The 15,805-nt window shown below is 45.2% G+C and overlaps 1 protein-coding gene across 4 annotated transcripts in view; it reads left to right on the top strand.

Annotated features, from left to right (window-relative positions):
• LOC134943360 (uncharacterized) overlaps positions 1 to 15,805 on the top strand; it is a 110,146-nt gene that overhangs the window by 88,666 nt on the left and 5,675 nt on the right. For all 4 annotated transcript variants that reach the window (XM_063932248.1, XM_063932250.1, XM_063932249.1 and 1 more), the window contains 3 exons: positions 10,092 to 10,255; positions 10,344 to 10,557; positions 13,312 to 13,412. In XM_063932248.1, coding sequence (XP_063788318.1) covers positions 10,092 to 10,255; positions 10,344 to 10,557; positions 13,312 to 13,412 — 479 coding nt within the window. The remainder of the gene's footprint in view (positions 1 to 10,091; positions 10,256 to 10,343; positions 10,558 to 13,311; positions 13,413 to 15,805) is intronic.

The raw sequence follows: 15,805 nt of genomic DNA on the forward strand, positions 1-15,805 counted from the left end.
CCAGTGTGACTGACCACTGACCACTGTGACCAGTGACCTGACCACACTGACCACTAGTATAGTATATATATATTGTGATTGAATGTCTGCCTGAAAAAGTACACTCGTCGTGTGACTTGTGTGGTGTTTTTTTATTCTATAAAAATTAAAAAACTCATTCTGCTGACAGACAGTGTCCAGCAGGTCCGTCATTATATAATATATACCTGTCCGGCTGCAGTAGTGATATATATATATTTTTTATATCATTATTTATCATCCAGTCTATACTAGCAGCAGACACAGTACGGTAGTTCACGGCTGTAGCTACCTCTGTGTCGGCACTCGGCAGTCCATCCATAATTGTCTACCACCTACCCGTGGTTTTTTTTTTCTTTCTTCTTTATACATACTACATCTCATTATCATCCAGTCTATATTAGCAGCAGACACAGTACAGTACGGTAGTCCACGGCTGTAGCTATCTCTGTGTCGGCACTCGGCAGTCCATCCATAATTGTATACCACCTACCCGTGGTTTTTTTTTTCTTTCTTCTTTATACATACTACATCTCATTATCAACCAGTCTATATTAGCAGAAGACACAGTACAGTACGGTAGTCCACGGCTGTAGCTACCTCTGTGTCGGCACTCGGCAGTCCATCCATAATTGTAAACCACCTACCCGTGTTTTTTTTTTTCTTTCTTCTTTATACATACATACTACATCTCATTAACATCCAGTCTATATTAGCAGCAGACACAGTACAGTACGGTAGTCCACGGCTGTAGCTACCTCTGTGTCGGCACTCGGCAGTCCATCCATAATTGTATACCACCTACCCGTGTTTTTTTTTTCTTTCTTCTTTATACATACTACATCTCATTATCAACCAGTCTATATTAGCAGCAGACACAGTACGGTAGTTCACGGCTGTAGCTACCTCTGTGTCGGCACTCGGCAGTCCATCCATAATTGTATACCACCTACCCGTGGTTTTTTTTTCTTTCTTCTTTATACATACTACATCTCATTATCATCCAGTCTATATTAGCAGCAGACACAGTACAGTACGGTAGTCCACGGCTGTAGCTACCTCTGTGTCGGCACTCGGCAGTCCATCCATAATTGTATACTAGTATCCATCCATCTCCATTGTTTACCTGAGGTGCCTTTTAGTTGTGCCTATTAAAATATGGAGAACAAAAATGTTGAGGTTCCAAAATTAGGGAAAGATCAAGATCCACTTCCACCTCGTGCTGAAGCTGCTGCCACTAGTCATGGCCGAGACGATGAAATGCCAGCAACGTCGTCTGCCAAGGCCGATGCCCAATGTCATAGTACAGAGCATGTCAAATCCAAAACACCAAATATCAGTAAAAAAAGGACTCCAAAACCTAAAATAAAATTGTCGGAGGAGAAGCGTAAACTTGCCAATATGCCATTTACCACACGGAGTGGCAAGGAACGGCTGAGGCCCTGGCCTATGTTCATGGCTAGTGGTTCAGCTTCACATGAGGATGGAAGCACTCAGCCTCTCGCTAGAAAACTGAAAAGACTCAAGCTGGCAAAAGCACCGCAAAGAACTGTGCGTTCTTCGAAATCCCAAATCCACAAGGAGAGTCCAATTGTGTCGGTTGCGATGCCTGACCTTCCCAACACTGGACGTGAAGAGCATGCGCCTTCCACCATTTGCACGCCCCCTGCAAGTGCTGGAAGGAGCACCCGCAGTCCAGTTCCTGATAGTCAGATTGAAGATGTCAGTGTTGAAGTACACCAGGATGAGGAGGATATGGGTGTTGCTGGCGCTGGGGAGGAAATTGACCAGGAGGATTCTGATGGTGAGGTGGTTTGTTTAAGTCAGGCACCCGGGGAGACACCTGTTGTCCGTGGGAGGAATATGGCCGTTGACATGCCTGGTGAAAATACCAAAAAAATCAGCTCTTCAGTGTGGAGGTATTTCAACAGAAAAGCGGACAACAGGTGTCAAGCCGTGTGTTGCCTTTGTCAAGCTGTAATAAGTAGGGGTAAGGACGTTAACCACCTCGGAACATCCTCCCTTATACGTCACCTGCAGCGCATTCATAATAAGTCAGTGACAAGTTCAAAAACTTTGGGGCGACAGCGGAAGCAGTCCACTGACCAGTAAATCCCTTCCTCTTGTAACCAAGCTCACGCAAACCACCCCACCAACTCCCTCAGTGTCAATTTCCTCCCTCCCCAGGAATGCCAATAGTCCTGCAGGCCATGTCACTGGCAATTCTGACGAGTCCTCTCCTGCCTGGGATTCCTCCGATGCATCCTTGCGTGTAACGCCTACTGCTGCTGGCGCTGCTGTTGTTGCTGCTGGGAGTCGATGGTCATCCCAGAGGGGAAGTCGTAAGCCCACTTTTACTACTTTCAGTAAGCAATTGACTGTCCAACAGTCCTTTGCGAGGAAGATGAAATATCACAGCAGTCATCCTGCTGCAAAACGGATAACTGAGGCCTTGACAACTATGTTGGTGTTAGACGTGCGTCCGGTATCCGCCGTTAGTTCACAGGGAACTAGACAATTTATTGAGGCAGTGTGCCCCCGTTACCAAATACCATCTAGGTTCCACTTCTCTAGGCAGGCGATACCGAGAATGTACACGGACGTCAGAAAAAGACTTACCAGTGTCCTAAAAAATGCAGTTGTACCCAATGTCCACTTAACCACGGACATGTGGACAAGTGGAGCAGGGCAGGGTCAGGACTATATGACTGTGACAGCCCACTGGGTAGATGTATGGACTCCCGCCGCAAGAACAGCAGCGGCGGCACCAGTAGCAGCATCTCGCAAACGCCAACTCTTTCCTAGGCAGGCTACGCTTTGTATCACCGCTTTCCAGAATACGCACACAGCTGAAAACCTCTTACGGCAACTGAGGAAGATCATCGCGGAATGGCTTACCCCAATTGGACTCTCCTGTGGATTTGTGGCATCGGACAACGCCAGCAATATTGTGTGTGCATTAAATATGGGCAAATTCCAGCACGTCCCATGTTTTGCACATACCTTGAATTTGGTGGTGCAGAATTTTTTAAAAAACGACAGGGGCGTGCAAGAGATGCTGTCGGTGGCCAGAAGAATTGCGGGACACTTTCGGCGTACAGGCACCACGTACAGAAGACTGGAGAACCACCAAAAACTACTGAACCTGCCCTGCCATCATCTGAAGCAAGAAGTGGTAACGAGGTGGAATTCAACCCTCTATATGCTTCAGAGGTTGGAGGAGCAGCAAAAGGCCATTCAAGCCTATACAATTGAGCACGATATAGGAGGTGGAATGCACCTGTCTCAAGTGCAGTGGAGAATGATTTCAACGTTGTGCAAGGTTCTGATGCCCTTTGAACTTGCTACACGTGAAGTCAGTTCAGACACTGCCAGCCTGAGTCAGGTCATTCCCCTCATCAGGCTTTTGCAGAAGAAGCTGGAGACATTGAAGGAGGAGCTAACACGGAGCGATTCCGCTAGGCATGTGGGACTTGTGGATGGAGCCCTTAATTCGCTTAACAAGGATTCACGGGTGGTCAATCTGTTGAAATCAGAGCACTACATTTTGGCCACCGTGCTCGATCCTAGATTTAAAGCCTACCTTGGTTCTCTCTTTCCGGCAGACACAAGTCTGCTGGGGTTGAAAGACCTGCTGGTGACAAAATTGTCAAGTCAAGCGGAACGCGACCTGTCAACATCTCCTCCTTCACATTCTCCCGCAACTGGGGGTGCGAGGAAAAGGCTCAGAATTCCAAGCCCACCCGCTGGCGGTGATGCAGGGCAGTCTGGAGCGACTGCTGATGCTGACATCTGGTCCGGACTGAAGGACCTGACAACGATTACGGACATGTCGTCTACTGTCACTGCATATGATTCTCTCAACATTGAAAGAATGGTGGAGGATTATATGAGTGACCGCATCCAAGTAGGCACGTCACACAGTCCGTACTTATACTGGCAGGAAAAAGAGGCAATTTGGAGGCCCTTGCACAAACTGGCTTTATTCTACCTAAGTTGCCCTCCCACAAGTGTGTACTCCGAAAGAGTGTTTAGTGCCGCCGCTCACCTTGTCAGCAATCGGCGTACGAGGTTACATCCAGAAAATGTGGAGAAGATGATGTTCATTAAAATGAATTATAATCAATTCCTCCGCGGAGACATTGACCAGCAGCAATTGCCTCCACAAAGTACACAGGGAGCTGAGATGGTGGATTCCAGTGGGGACGAATTGATAATCTGTGAGGAGGGGGATGTACACGGTGATATATCGGAGGATGATGATGAGGTGGACATCTTGCCTCTGTAGAGCCAGTTTGTGCAAGGAGAGATTAATTGCTTCTTTTTTGGTGGGGGTCCAAACCAACCCGTCATATCAGTCACAGTCGTGTGGCAGACCCTGTCACTGAAATGATGGGTTGGTTAAAGTGTGCATGTCCTGTTTATACAACATAAGGGTGGGTGGGAGGGCCCAAGGACAATTCCATCTTGCACCTCTTTTTTCTTTAATTTTTCTTTGCGTCATGTGCTGTTTGGGGAGGGTTTTTTGGAAGGGACATCCTGCGTGACACTGCAGTGACACTCCTAGATGGGCCCGGTGTTTGTGTCGGCCACTAGGGTCGCTTATCTTACTCACACAGCTACCTCATTGCGCCTCTTTTTTTCTTTGCGTCATGTGCTGTTTGGGGAGGGTTTTTTGGAAGGGACATCCTGCGTGACACTACAGTGACACTCCTAGATGGGCCCGGTGTTTGTGTCGGCCACTAGGGTCGCTTAGCTTAGTCATCCAGCGACCTCGGTGCAAATTTTAGGACTAAAAATAATATTGTGAGGTATGAGGTATTCAGAATAGACTGAAAATGAGTGGAAATGATGGTTTTTGAGGTTAATAATACTTTGGGATCAAAATGACCCCCAAATTCTATGATTTAAGCTGTTTTTTAGGTTTTTTGGAAAAAAACACCCGAATCCAAAACACACCCGAATCCGACAAAAAAAATTCGGTTAAGTTTTGCCAAAACACGGTCGAACCCAAAACACGGCCGCGGAACCGAACCCAAAACCAAAACACAAAACCCGAAAAATTTCCGGCGCTCATCTCTACTTGCAAGTAGTACTCCTAAGCAGACAATCACAATATATATTATACTGGTGGTCAGTGTGGTCACAATGGCAGTGTGGCACTCTGGCAGCAAAAGTGTGCACTGTACGTTATATGTACTCCTGAGTCCTGCTCTCAGACTCTAACTGCTCCCCACTGTCAGTGTCTCCCCCACAAGTCAGATAATACAGTCACACTATCTATCACTTCAGCAAGTAACTACTAGTACTCCTCCTAATGCTCCCCAAAATTACTACTGTGTCTCTCTCTACTGTCTCACTCTCTTCTCTATAAACGGAGAGGACGCCAGCCACGTCCTCTCCCTATGAATCTCAATGCACGTGTGAAAATGGCGGCGACGCGCGGCTCCTTATATAGAATCCGAGTCTCGCGATAGAATCCGAGCCTCGCGAGAATCCGACAGCGGGATGATGACGTTCGGGGCGCGCTCGGGTTAACCGAGCAAGGCGGGAAGATCCGAGTCGCTCGGCCCCGTGTAAAAAAAACTGAAGTTCGGGCGGGTTCGGATTCTGAGGAACCGAACCCGCTCATCCCTAGAAATTAGTGGAAATTATTGTTATTGAGGTGAATAATACCGTAGGATCAAAAATACCCCAAAATTCTGTGATTTTAGCTGTTTTTATATTTTTTCAAAAATCATCCAGATCCAAAACCAAAACCAAAACACGAAAGGGTGGTTTTGGCAAAACCAATCCAAAACCTAAACACGAGCGGGGGATTAGAACCAAAATCAAAACATAAAACACGAAAAGTGCTCGCTGCACATCTCTAATTTAAATACAGTGTAGAAAAAAAAAACTAGGCTGAAGAGTCATTAATAAGTGGCCTAAGGTGTATAAGAATTAGAGATGAGCGGGTTCGGTTCCTCGAGATCCGAACCCCCCCCGAACTTCACCCATTTAACAAGGTTCCGAGGCATCCTCGGATCTTCCCGCCTTGCTCGGTTAACCCGAACGAGGCCGAGCGTCATCATCCTGCTGTCGGATTCTCGCAAGATTCGTATTCTATATAAAGAGCCGCGCATCGCCGCCATTTTCACTCGTGCATTGGAGATTGAACAGAGAGGACGTGGCTGCATTCTCTCTCCCTGAAAAGCTCCGTAATCTGTGCTCAGTGTGCTGCAAATATCTGTGCTCAGGGTGCTGCAAATATCTGTGCTCAATGTGCTTAAAATATATACGTTCTCTGCCTGAAAACGCTCCATATCTGTGCTCAGTGTGCTGCAAATATCTGTGCTCAGTGTGCTTTATTGTGGGGACTGGGGACCACCAGTATATAATTAATTATACTTATAGTACTACAGTACAGTAGGCCATTGCTGTATCTTGCAGCTCTGTGTCACTGCAAGTATCCATTCCATATCTGTGCAACATTTTTGTGAGCAGTATATATAGTATTACAATGCAGCATTTTGGTGACTAACAGTATATAGTTGTACAGTAGGCCATTGCTGTATCTTGCAGCTCTGTGTCACTGCAAGTATCCATTCCATATCTGTGCAGCTTTTTTGTGAGCAGTATATATAGTATTACAGTGCAGCATTTTGGTGACCCAACAGTATATAGATGTGTACAGTAGGCCATTGCTGTATCTTGCAGCTCTGTGTCACTGCAAGTATCCATCCATTCCATTTTCTTCCAGTGATTTGGACCAATAATACCATTGATTAGAACGAATAATTCCAGTGATTTTGTCATTTTCTTCCAGTGATTTGGACCAATAATACCATTGATTAGAACGAATAATTCCAGTGATTTTGTCATTTTCTTCCAGTGATTTGGACCAATAATACCATTGATTAGAACGAATAATTCCTGTGATATTGAGGTGTTTGTGTCACTTAGCTTAGCCGTCCAGCGACCACAGTGCACCTCTTTTTCTCTTTTCTTTGCATCATGTGCTGTTTGGGGCCAATTTTTTTAAGTGCCATCCTGTCTGACACTGCAGTGCCACTCCTAGATGGGCCAGGTGTTTGTGCCACCCTCTTGGGTCGCTTTGCTTAGTCATCCAGCGACCTCGGTGCAAATTTTAGGACTAAAAATAATATTGTGAGGTGTGAGGTGTTCAGAATAGACTAGAAATGAGTGGAAATTGTGGTTATTGAGGTTAATAATACTATAGGATCAAAAGTACCCCCAAATTCTATGATTTAAGCTGTTTTTGAGGGGTTTTTGAAAAAAAACACTTGAATCCAAAACACACCCGAATCCGACAAAAAATTTTCAGGGAGGTTTTGCCAAAATGCGTCCGAATCCAAAACACGGCCGCGGAACCGAATCCAAAACCAAAACACAAAACACAAAAAATTTCTGGTGCACATCTCTAATAAGAATTAAAGGATAGGTGCAACAATAAAATGGCTATGCAAAAGCTGTAAACGGTGGAGACAATGCCCTCTCCCCAGGGGCGTAATAAAGTCCGCGCCCCTCCTCTGTAGCCAGTGCCATCAGTGCAACAGAGTGTGAACACTAGAGAAGCATAGACTCTATTGTGCATGTGCCAATCTCTAGTGAAATGGCAGGGCAGGAATTTTCACAGTGAACTCCTTACTGCATGTGCGCAAATATCTGGAAAATGGGTGCTGCATCATTTTGTAGAGAGATACTGTCATCTGTGGTATGAAAGGTAGGGGTGTGGTATGGAAGGTAGATAGTAACTAGGTCGACAGTGTCTAGGTCGACCACTCTTGGTCGACAGTAACTAGGTCGACAGGTTTTCTAGGTCAACAGGGTCTCTAGGTCGACAGGTTCTAGGTCGACAGGTTCAAATGTCGACGTGAGGTTTTTTTTTTGTGTGTAGTTTCCTTTGTAGAGTGACCGGGAACCCCAATTAGTGCACTGTGTCCCCTTGCATGGCTCGCTTCACTCCCCATGCTTCGGGCAAGGTACCTCGCTCTGCTACCGCTGTGCTCAGCACAGGTTATTATTCCCAATCATAATCCGCGTTGATCGTTAAGTATGAAAAAGTTCACAAAAAGAAAAAAACATTGAAGAACTCATGTCGGCCTTTTGACCAGTTGACCTAGAACCTGTCGACCTAGAGAATCTGTCGACCTAGAAACCCTGCCGGCCTAGTTACTGTCAACTAATAGTGGTCGACGTAGATAGTTCTACCTACTTACTGTCGACCTAGAGACCGGATCTCACTGTCACCGGCGGGGTACTCTTAAGAGGTGATTATTTAAAAAATGGCAGCAGGATGTGCTGTGTGGGCCCTCCTAGACCCCGGGGGCCCACGTGCCCCACACACACTGCATCCATTATAGATAGGCCACTGCCTCTCCCTGACAAGAGCCAGTTATACACTACAATAAACCATGCTCTGCATTATCATAAATTACCTACTGTAGGAGGAAAAAAACATCTCATGTTAAAACTTAAAAGTAGCAATCTGTGCATAAACAATACATAAACAGTATAATGAGAAAGTCGGCAATCTAGCAAGTGCTGATGCATGGAGAAACCTATGTACTGTACTGCCGCATTAACAGTACAAGAAACAACTAAGACCCAGAGATCTGCCATTCTATGCTTGCTCTTCCAGAAATGTCTGGCTACTTGATGTTCACTAATGGCAGCTCTGATGGCAATTCTGATGGCAGAGCGATGTTGTGTCATGCGTTCTTTAAACCAGCTTTCCCCACATAGTTCCCCCGCACTGGTGTTTTAATATAACATTGCAGTGACATTGGGATTCTCCGATCCACGTGTTTTTCGCTCCTGCCGAGAACTTCGACTTGTCGAAAAAAATGTCCCTGCAATTGAATAGGGAGAATCATTTGCCCTAATAACTGCGGAAAATGAAGTTTTTTTGACTAGTACTAATTGAATACCACCCTAAATGTGTCAGTAAGGTGTATATATTATGAAATGCATAATTTGTGAGAACTGGGCAATGCCTTTCAATTACTTTAAATGGTACCACTAGACATCAGTGTCTCCGGTTTACACAGACACCATAATAAATTATTATTTCTCGTCCACAATTTATGAGGACACATGTCATCCACACATGATTGACACAATACTGTGATATATTCAATGGTTGACTGATATTAAGAGTAAAAATATTCACAAGCTTTAACTTGCAGTAAGGTAAATCACCCTTACCGATTACTATTTTTGTTTTGAAAGAGGAGGTTTATTACATACCCCTCAGCTGCGCTCACCACAGGTTCTATTCCCACTCTATGGGGGACATTTACTAAGCAGTGATAAGAGTGGAGAAGTGAGTTGATGGGGCAACTTCTCCACTTGCTCACTTCTCCGCTCTTATCACTGTTTAGTAAATGTCCCGCTATGGGTGTCATGCGATCAGGTCGGAATAACCCCCTAGGACCTTACAGTCCATGTTCTACAATGTTTTGCCTCTTTTTTCTGTTTTTGTTTATTCTGTTTATGATTATGCACTGTGTAAGTCACTGCGGACCCCTTGTGGTACCATATAAGTAAAGGATAACAATAACATATTGAAAGCAACACATATGCACTAAGGGGGTCATTCCGAGTTGATCACTAGCTGCCGTTGTTCGCTGCGTAGCGATCAGTGTAAAAATCGGCTAATCTGCGCATGCGTATGCACCGCAATGCACACGCGCGACGTACGGGTACAAAGAGAATTGTAGTTTTGACAGGAAGGGGGCGTTTCTGGGTGTCAACTGACCGTTTTCTGGGAGTGTTTGTAAAAACACAGACGTGCCAGGGAAAACGCAGGCGTGGCTGGGCGGGTGTGTGACATCAAAAGCCATCCCTTCAACGTTAGAATCAACGCACACGAAGAGTAAGTCCAGGGCTGGTCTTGTTTTGCACAAAATGTTTTTGCAAGCGTTCTGCTGCACAGGCGTTCGCACTTCTGCAAAGCGAAAATACACTCCCCGGTGGGCGGCGACAATGCGTTTGCATGGCTGCTAAAAACTTCTAGTGAGCGAACAACTCGGAATGACCCCCTAAGTGTATTCATTCACTCTCCTTAGCAGAAAGGAAAGTCTCCTGAAATGGCGCTGGATGTTGGCTGTGGGACAGGCCGGTACACTTTGCCTCTAGCTCCTCACTTCAAGAAGGTTCTGGGAATAGACACCAGTGAATCTCAAATAAATTTGGCCAGACAATACACTTTAGCAAAGAATGTGTCCTACGTGTGAGTATCATACAAACATTCAACCATCCAGATATCACAAACTATAACAAATCTAGACTGCATCGATGACATCACAAGTCCTTTCTAGGGTAGGACAAGCTGAGAACTTACCACTGAAAGATGCCTCTGTGGACCTGGTGAATGCTGGTCTCGCTGCTCATTGGTTCGAGGTTGACAAATTTGTTCATGAAGCAACTAGAGTGATCAAATACAACGGCTGCCTTGCTATTCATGCTTACTATCCATCCACTGAAATTGAGTATGGTGATCTGTCAGGAGAACTTACAGCACTAATGGCAGAGGTAAGGCAGTACCTCAAAAATAAACTGATTGAAAATTAGACATAAGTTAAGTAAAATGCATTGTCCATTAATCCTCATTTATGAATACTCTTACAGGTGGTCTATTCAGAGCTACTGTCCATTATTCATGTATGTTTTACTGATGTTGGTTTCTATTTATTTATAGTTTTTTATCCACTCTAAAGGTGCCTACACACGGTGCAATGTATTCTTACGATTTTGACTATATAGTCAAAATCGCAAAAAAAGTAAGCACCATGGGGGTCATTCAGATCTGATCGTAGATGTGCTAAATTTAGCACATCTATGATCATTTACTCTGACATGCGGGGGACGCCCAGCACTAGGCTAGTCCGCCCCGCATGTCAGGCCCTACCCGCCGCACAGGTGCAAAAGCATTGCACAGCGGCGATGCTTTTGCACATGGTGAGTAGCTCCCTCCAGCGCAGCTCCTGTGTGCTGGCAGGCCGCTACCCACCATATCCCAGGTCGCAGCAGCTGCGTGTGACGTCACGCAGCCACCGCGGCCCACCCTCCCAACTGTCCGGACACGCCTCCATTGGCAGCCCCCCTCCCGCCCCTGGATCGCCTCTGCTTGTCAATCAGATGATGCAATACCGATGCGCACTCCGGCGGGATCGTATCGCAAAAAAACAAATAGACTGTGCAGACAAGCCATTCTTAACTATCTAGTACAAAGTGTCCCATAGCCAAAATCGCACATAGCCAAAATCTCGCCGTGTGTATAGACAATATCGGTGCTTCTGGGCTCTGGGGGAGTTCAAGGGAAATCGCATAGTCAAATTTGGGCATAGACAATATCTCACCGTCAGGGCCGGATCTAGACCTTGTGGCGCCCAGGATGAAAAAATAGAGGCGTGGCTTCATGGAGAAGGTGCATGGTCAGTTATGCCCCCTGTAGCTGTGCCCTCAGTAGTTGTGCCCCCAGTACTGTACCCCCTGTAGCTGTGCTTACAGTAGTATTGCCCCAGTACTGTGCCCCCTGTAGAGTTGTGCCCCCAGTACTGTGCCCCCTGTAGAGTTGTGCCCCCTAGTTGCGCCGCTAGCAAAAAAAACTAAAAAACTAAATAAAAATAAATGAATACTTACAATCCCCGCTCCTGCTTCCTGACCGCTGCTGCCCTCCGTTTCCGGCTGCCGGGGCCGCTCCTCGGATCTATGGGAGAGACGTCATGACATCTCTCCCATAGCACCGCATAGACACTAGAGGTCAATTATGACCTCTAGCATCTAAGTGCCGCTCCCACTATGCAGTGCGGGTGCCCCCTATAGAGAGTGAAAACCCGCCCTGTGCAAGTCTGCAAATGCGTGCATACGCCGCACGAAAACTGCGCCAGACAGTGGACATCTGCAAATCACTATCAAATGATTTTTCTAGTCTGTGCAGTCTGTGCGTAGCCCAAGACTTATTCCTACAGTGCAATAGAAACAGTCTGACCGGGGCCTGACACGCCCAGAAAATGTCCAGTTACCACCCCCAAACAATTGCTTCCTGTCAATCAACTTGCGTACGCCTAGCGTTCTCTGCCAGCTGATAGAAAGCTGTTCAGGCACATTGCCAGTGTGATCAGCTATGTGTGTTCAATGGACGCACTGGCTGATCTATGTAAAGAAAAAAAAAATCATACTTCCCAGACCCAGGGACCAGTGATAGGTGCTCCGATGAGGGCTGCCGGTCATTGGATCCTCGTGCTGCCGCTGTGACCCTGATGCAGTGAAGTAATGTTGCAAAGCGGCAGCTCACTTTGGAGCACTGGGGGACACAGCAGGAAGAGAATCCGAAGGATGGCAGACCTCCAATCACTGGTCCCTGTGTCTGGTGAGTATAAGTAGAGGTGAGGATGTTGCGAGGCGGTAGTTATTCGCAATGGGGGTGTGCCCAGAGTCGGCATCATAAGGGGCAATGTCACAAAAAATACCCCAAAAAGGCTGCAGAGTGCCATCACAGGGACAGAGCTTTCTCGCAAGCTCTGTCCCTGCATTCGATAATTGAAACATCCATGTGATATATAATCAATCATTGCATTGCGGATTGGGTCGATTTTATCACATCACATCTGCATCCTCAGATATGAATTGTGATAAATTGGCCTCTTAGAGAGTTATAAACTAACAACCAATCTGCTTCTGACTGTCACTTTTCAAAAACAGCCTGTAACAGGGCAGTTAGGAACTGATTGGCTGTTACTTTATCACTTTCCACTTTATTACTCTACAAGGAATAATACATCTCCCCTTAAGAACTAAAATTCCAGAAACTGTCACTAACACTGACATGAAGGCTGAATTGTAGTCCTCAAATGTAGAAGGTGTGATGGACAGTCACTGGCTATCTTTGCCTGTTTTTGATGGATTATAGCTTGTATGATAATGTGTAGGTCCCTTTTACATTTCTCTCTTTTGGTAAATTATTGATATTATTTATTCTTGTGTTTGTTCGCAACTGTAAAGCGCTACAGAATAGCCTGCCACTATATAACTTATCATTAATAAATATACCAGTGGCTTACATTGGTACACGGAACAGACACTTGGGTGTAGATTTACTAAAGCTTCTAAACATGAAAAGTTGCCCATGACAACCAATTAGAATCTAATTATTATTTCTCTATTGCATCCGAGAAAATGAAAGACAGAATCTAGCGGTTTGTTAAGGCCAACAACACCACTTAATTTGAATCTTCATACCTAGACATTTTTTTTTACTTATTTCTTTTTAACACATTTTTGCAGGTATGGAATATTTTATTCAAGCATTCTTCCAAGTATACACAGCACATGCTATGTCAATACCAAAAAATATATGAAGCTGTGCCACTAAAAGACAAGGCATGGTGAGTAATTAAAATTTTTTTTTTTTATGTGTAAGCAGGGGCAGATTGGCCCACCGGAATGCTGGCTCTCCTTATTAGCCTTGCCATACCACATGGCGACTAGCAGCAGTAACCCAGCAGCAGCCAGGGCAGTGAGAAGCTGGGTATTACACATATCCGGGCTAACCTCTCTGACATTGCTATACAGTGGTTGGTCCCTCCCCAGGGACCAGCCAACCTACCACAGAGCTCAAAGTGAAAACTGAACCGCAATAGCTCCCTGCACAATGAGCTCTGCTTTGGTTCTCTCTGTGTGCGCATCCTTGTGGGAGGGGAAAGTGAAAGTGAAATGGCAGGGAGAAGGTACAGCTTCTAACCTGCTGCTGCTGCTGGGCATACTGGCTGCTAGTGCTTATGGTAATATTGTGTTTCACATTGCTGTTATATGGAGAGGCTAACGCTCAGGGCTGTCCCCAACACCCCTGTGTGGTGGGTGCCGGGCTGATAGCCATTGTGTAAAAATCTGAATAAATAAAGGTCCCTGCAAGCCTCCCACATATGCTGGTACTTAGAGAACCACAAGTACCAGCTTGAGGAGCATTAAAGGGCCCGCTGTTACCTGTAGTTCTACTGTAAATTAAATGTTACAATAACCACAGCACACACGGTGATAGTATAACTTTAATAAAGCATACTAATACATACACATACACTATCACTTGCATAGACTTACCTACCATCCCTCATAGCGATTCAGTCCCCTTGTCCAAGCAGAAATCCATAGGGTACCTGTAAAACTAAAAATCCATTCTCACCTAATCCAGTGTAGATTGGTCCTCCTCATTCCATGTAGGCATCCCAGGGATTAAAAAACAAAACAAAAACAACATGAATTCGATCCAAAACGGACATGTATAAGTGTTTGTGTGATCATAAACATTTTTACTGCGTGACTGCCGGCCGCCACGTGACTAATATTACTAAAGGGACCTGGCAGCCAATCAGGAGCCACTGCCATAGCAACAGCTTCCTTATTGGCTTTGGTCTTCCCAGGCTCTGTCTATCACAGTTTGACCATACATTCACTTCTATGGTGGGAACCGCTAAATTGGAAAAACCACAAGGGTCATCCACAATGTCAATGTCAACCGCCGAAAGATTCAAAACAGCACTAGGTTCATATCGGATCTCCTTGGGGGATCTGGTTAAGTTTCTGGTTTGGTTCGGATACACAAAATTCCATTTGGATCCACAAAGTGATTCAGAACTGGGAACTTGGATGCCCATCAACTCGGAACCCCTAAGTTTAGGGGTGTTCATATTTCAGGAAAACAGAACCGTACAGCTCTACTTTTAACTAACTATATATAGACGCCAGCTCATAGTGCTGAGCATTGTGGCTAAAAAGTCCAATTTTGGTTCTCATCAGACCCCAGAATCCTCCTCTCCATGTTCATATTTCCCGCAAGTCATTGGGAAAACTGTAGCTGGGCTTTGATACTGCATGTGTTTGAGTAATCGTGGGCTCCCTTCATGCCACCCTCCCATACATCCAGGTATATGAAGCTTATGTGCTATTGTTGTCCCATGCACAGTTTCACCCAATCATGTAAGATGGTAACTCATTTAGCATTGCCATTGGGCTCTTGTTTTCCTTCCTTACTACAACTTGACACTCAGGATTGGAGGACACCCTGTTCTAGGCAGGTTCACAATTTTATACATTTTTTTTGTTGTTGCCATGGACATAAATGTGCTTTGTAGTATATTCAATGCCTTGAAAATATTCTTGTACATTTTTCCTGATTGGAACTTCTCAATGACCTTGACCTGGATCTTGAATATTTCTTTGTCTTCACTATTGGGGCTTTATGTAAAATTATTTATTTATTAACAGTTTCTTATATAGCGCAGCATATTCTGTTGCGCTTTACAATTAGAACAACAGTAATAGAACAAAACTGGGTAAAAACAGACAGACATAGAGGTAGGAAGGCCCTGCTCGCAAGCTTACAATCTATAGGGAAATAGGCATTGATACACAGGGATAGATGCTACCTATTGCATAATGGTCCACCAGATCGCTAGGTTCTTAATGGGTTGTATGATATGATCACCCAACAATGTTGGCCAAGTGTCAGGAGGGTGTGAGAGTAAAGAAAGATAAGAAATGTGATGTTATGTATACTGTACAGAGAGGATGTAATTAGATAGGGAAGCACTGAAGGTTATGTGGATGGGTTTGGAATTTGATAGGCTTGTCTGAAGAGGTGAGTTTTCAGGTAGTGTTTAAAGGTTTGGAGACTAGAGGCGAGTCTTATTGTGCATGGGAGCCGGCTAGAAGCAGGAAGTACTATTTTGTGCGAGTTGGGCCGGAGAGAGAGGTGGTTTTATACTGCAGTCATGTGACACAC

This window comes from Pseudophryne corroboree, chromosome 7 (genome assembly GCF_028390025.1).
Source record: "Pseudophryne corroboree isolate aPseCor3 chromosome 7, aPseCor3.hap2, whole genome shotgun sequence".
Classification (NCBI taxonomy): domain Eukaryota; kingdom Metazoa; phylum Chordata; class Amphibia; order Anura; family Myobatrachidae; genus Pseudophryne; species Pseudophryne corroboree.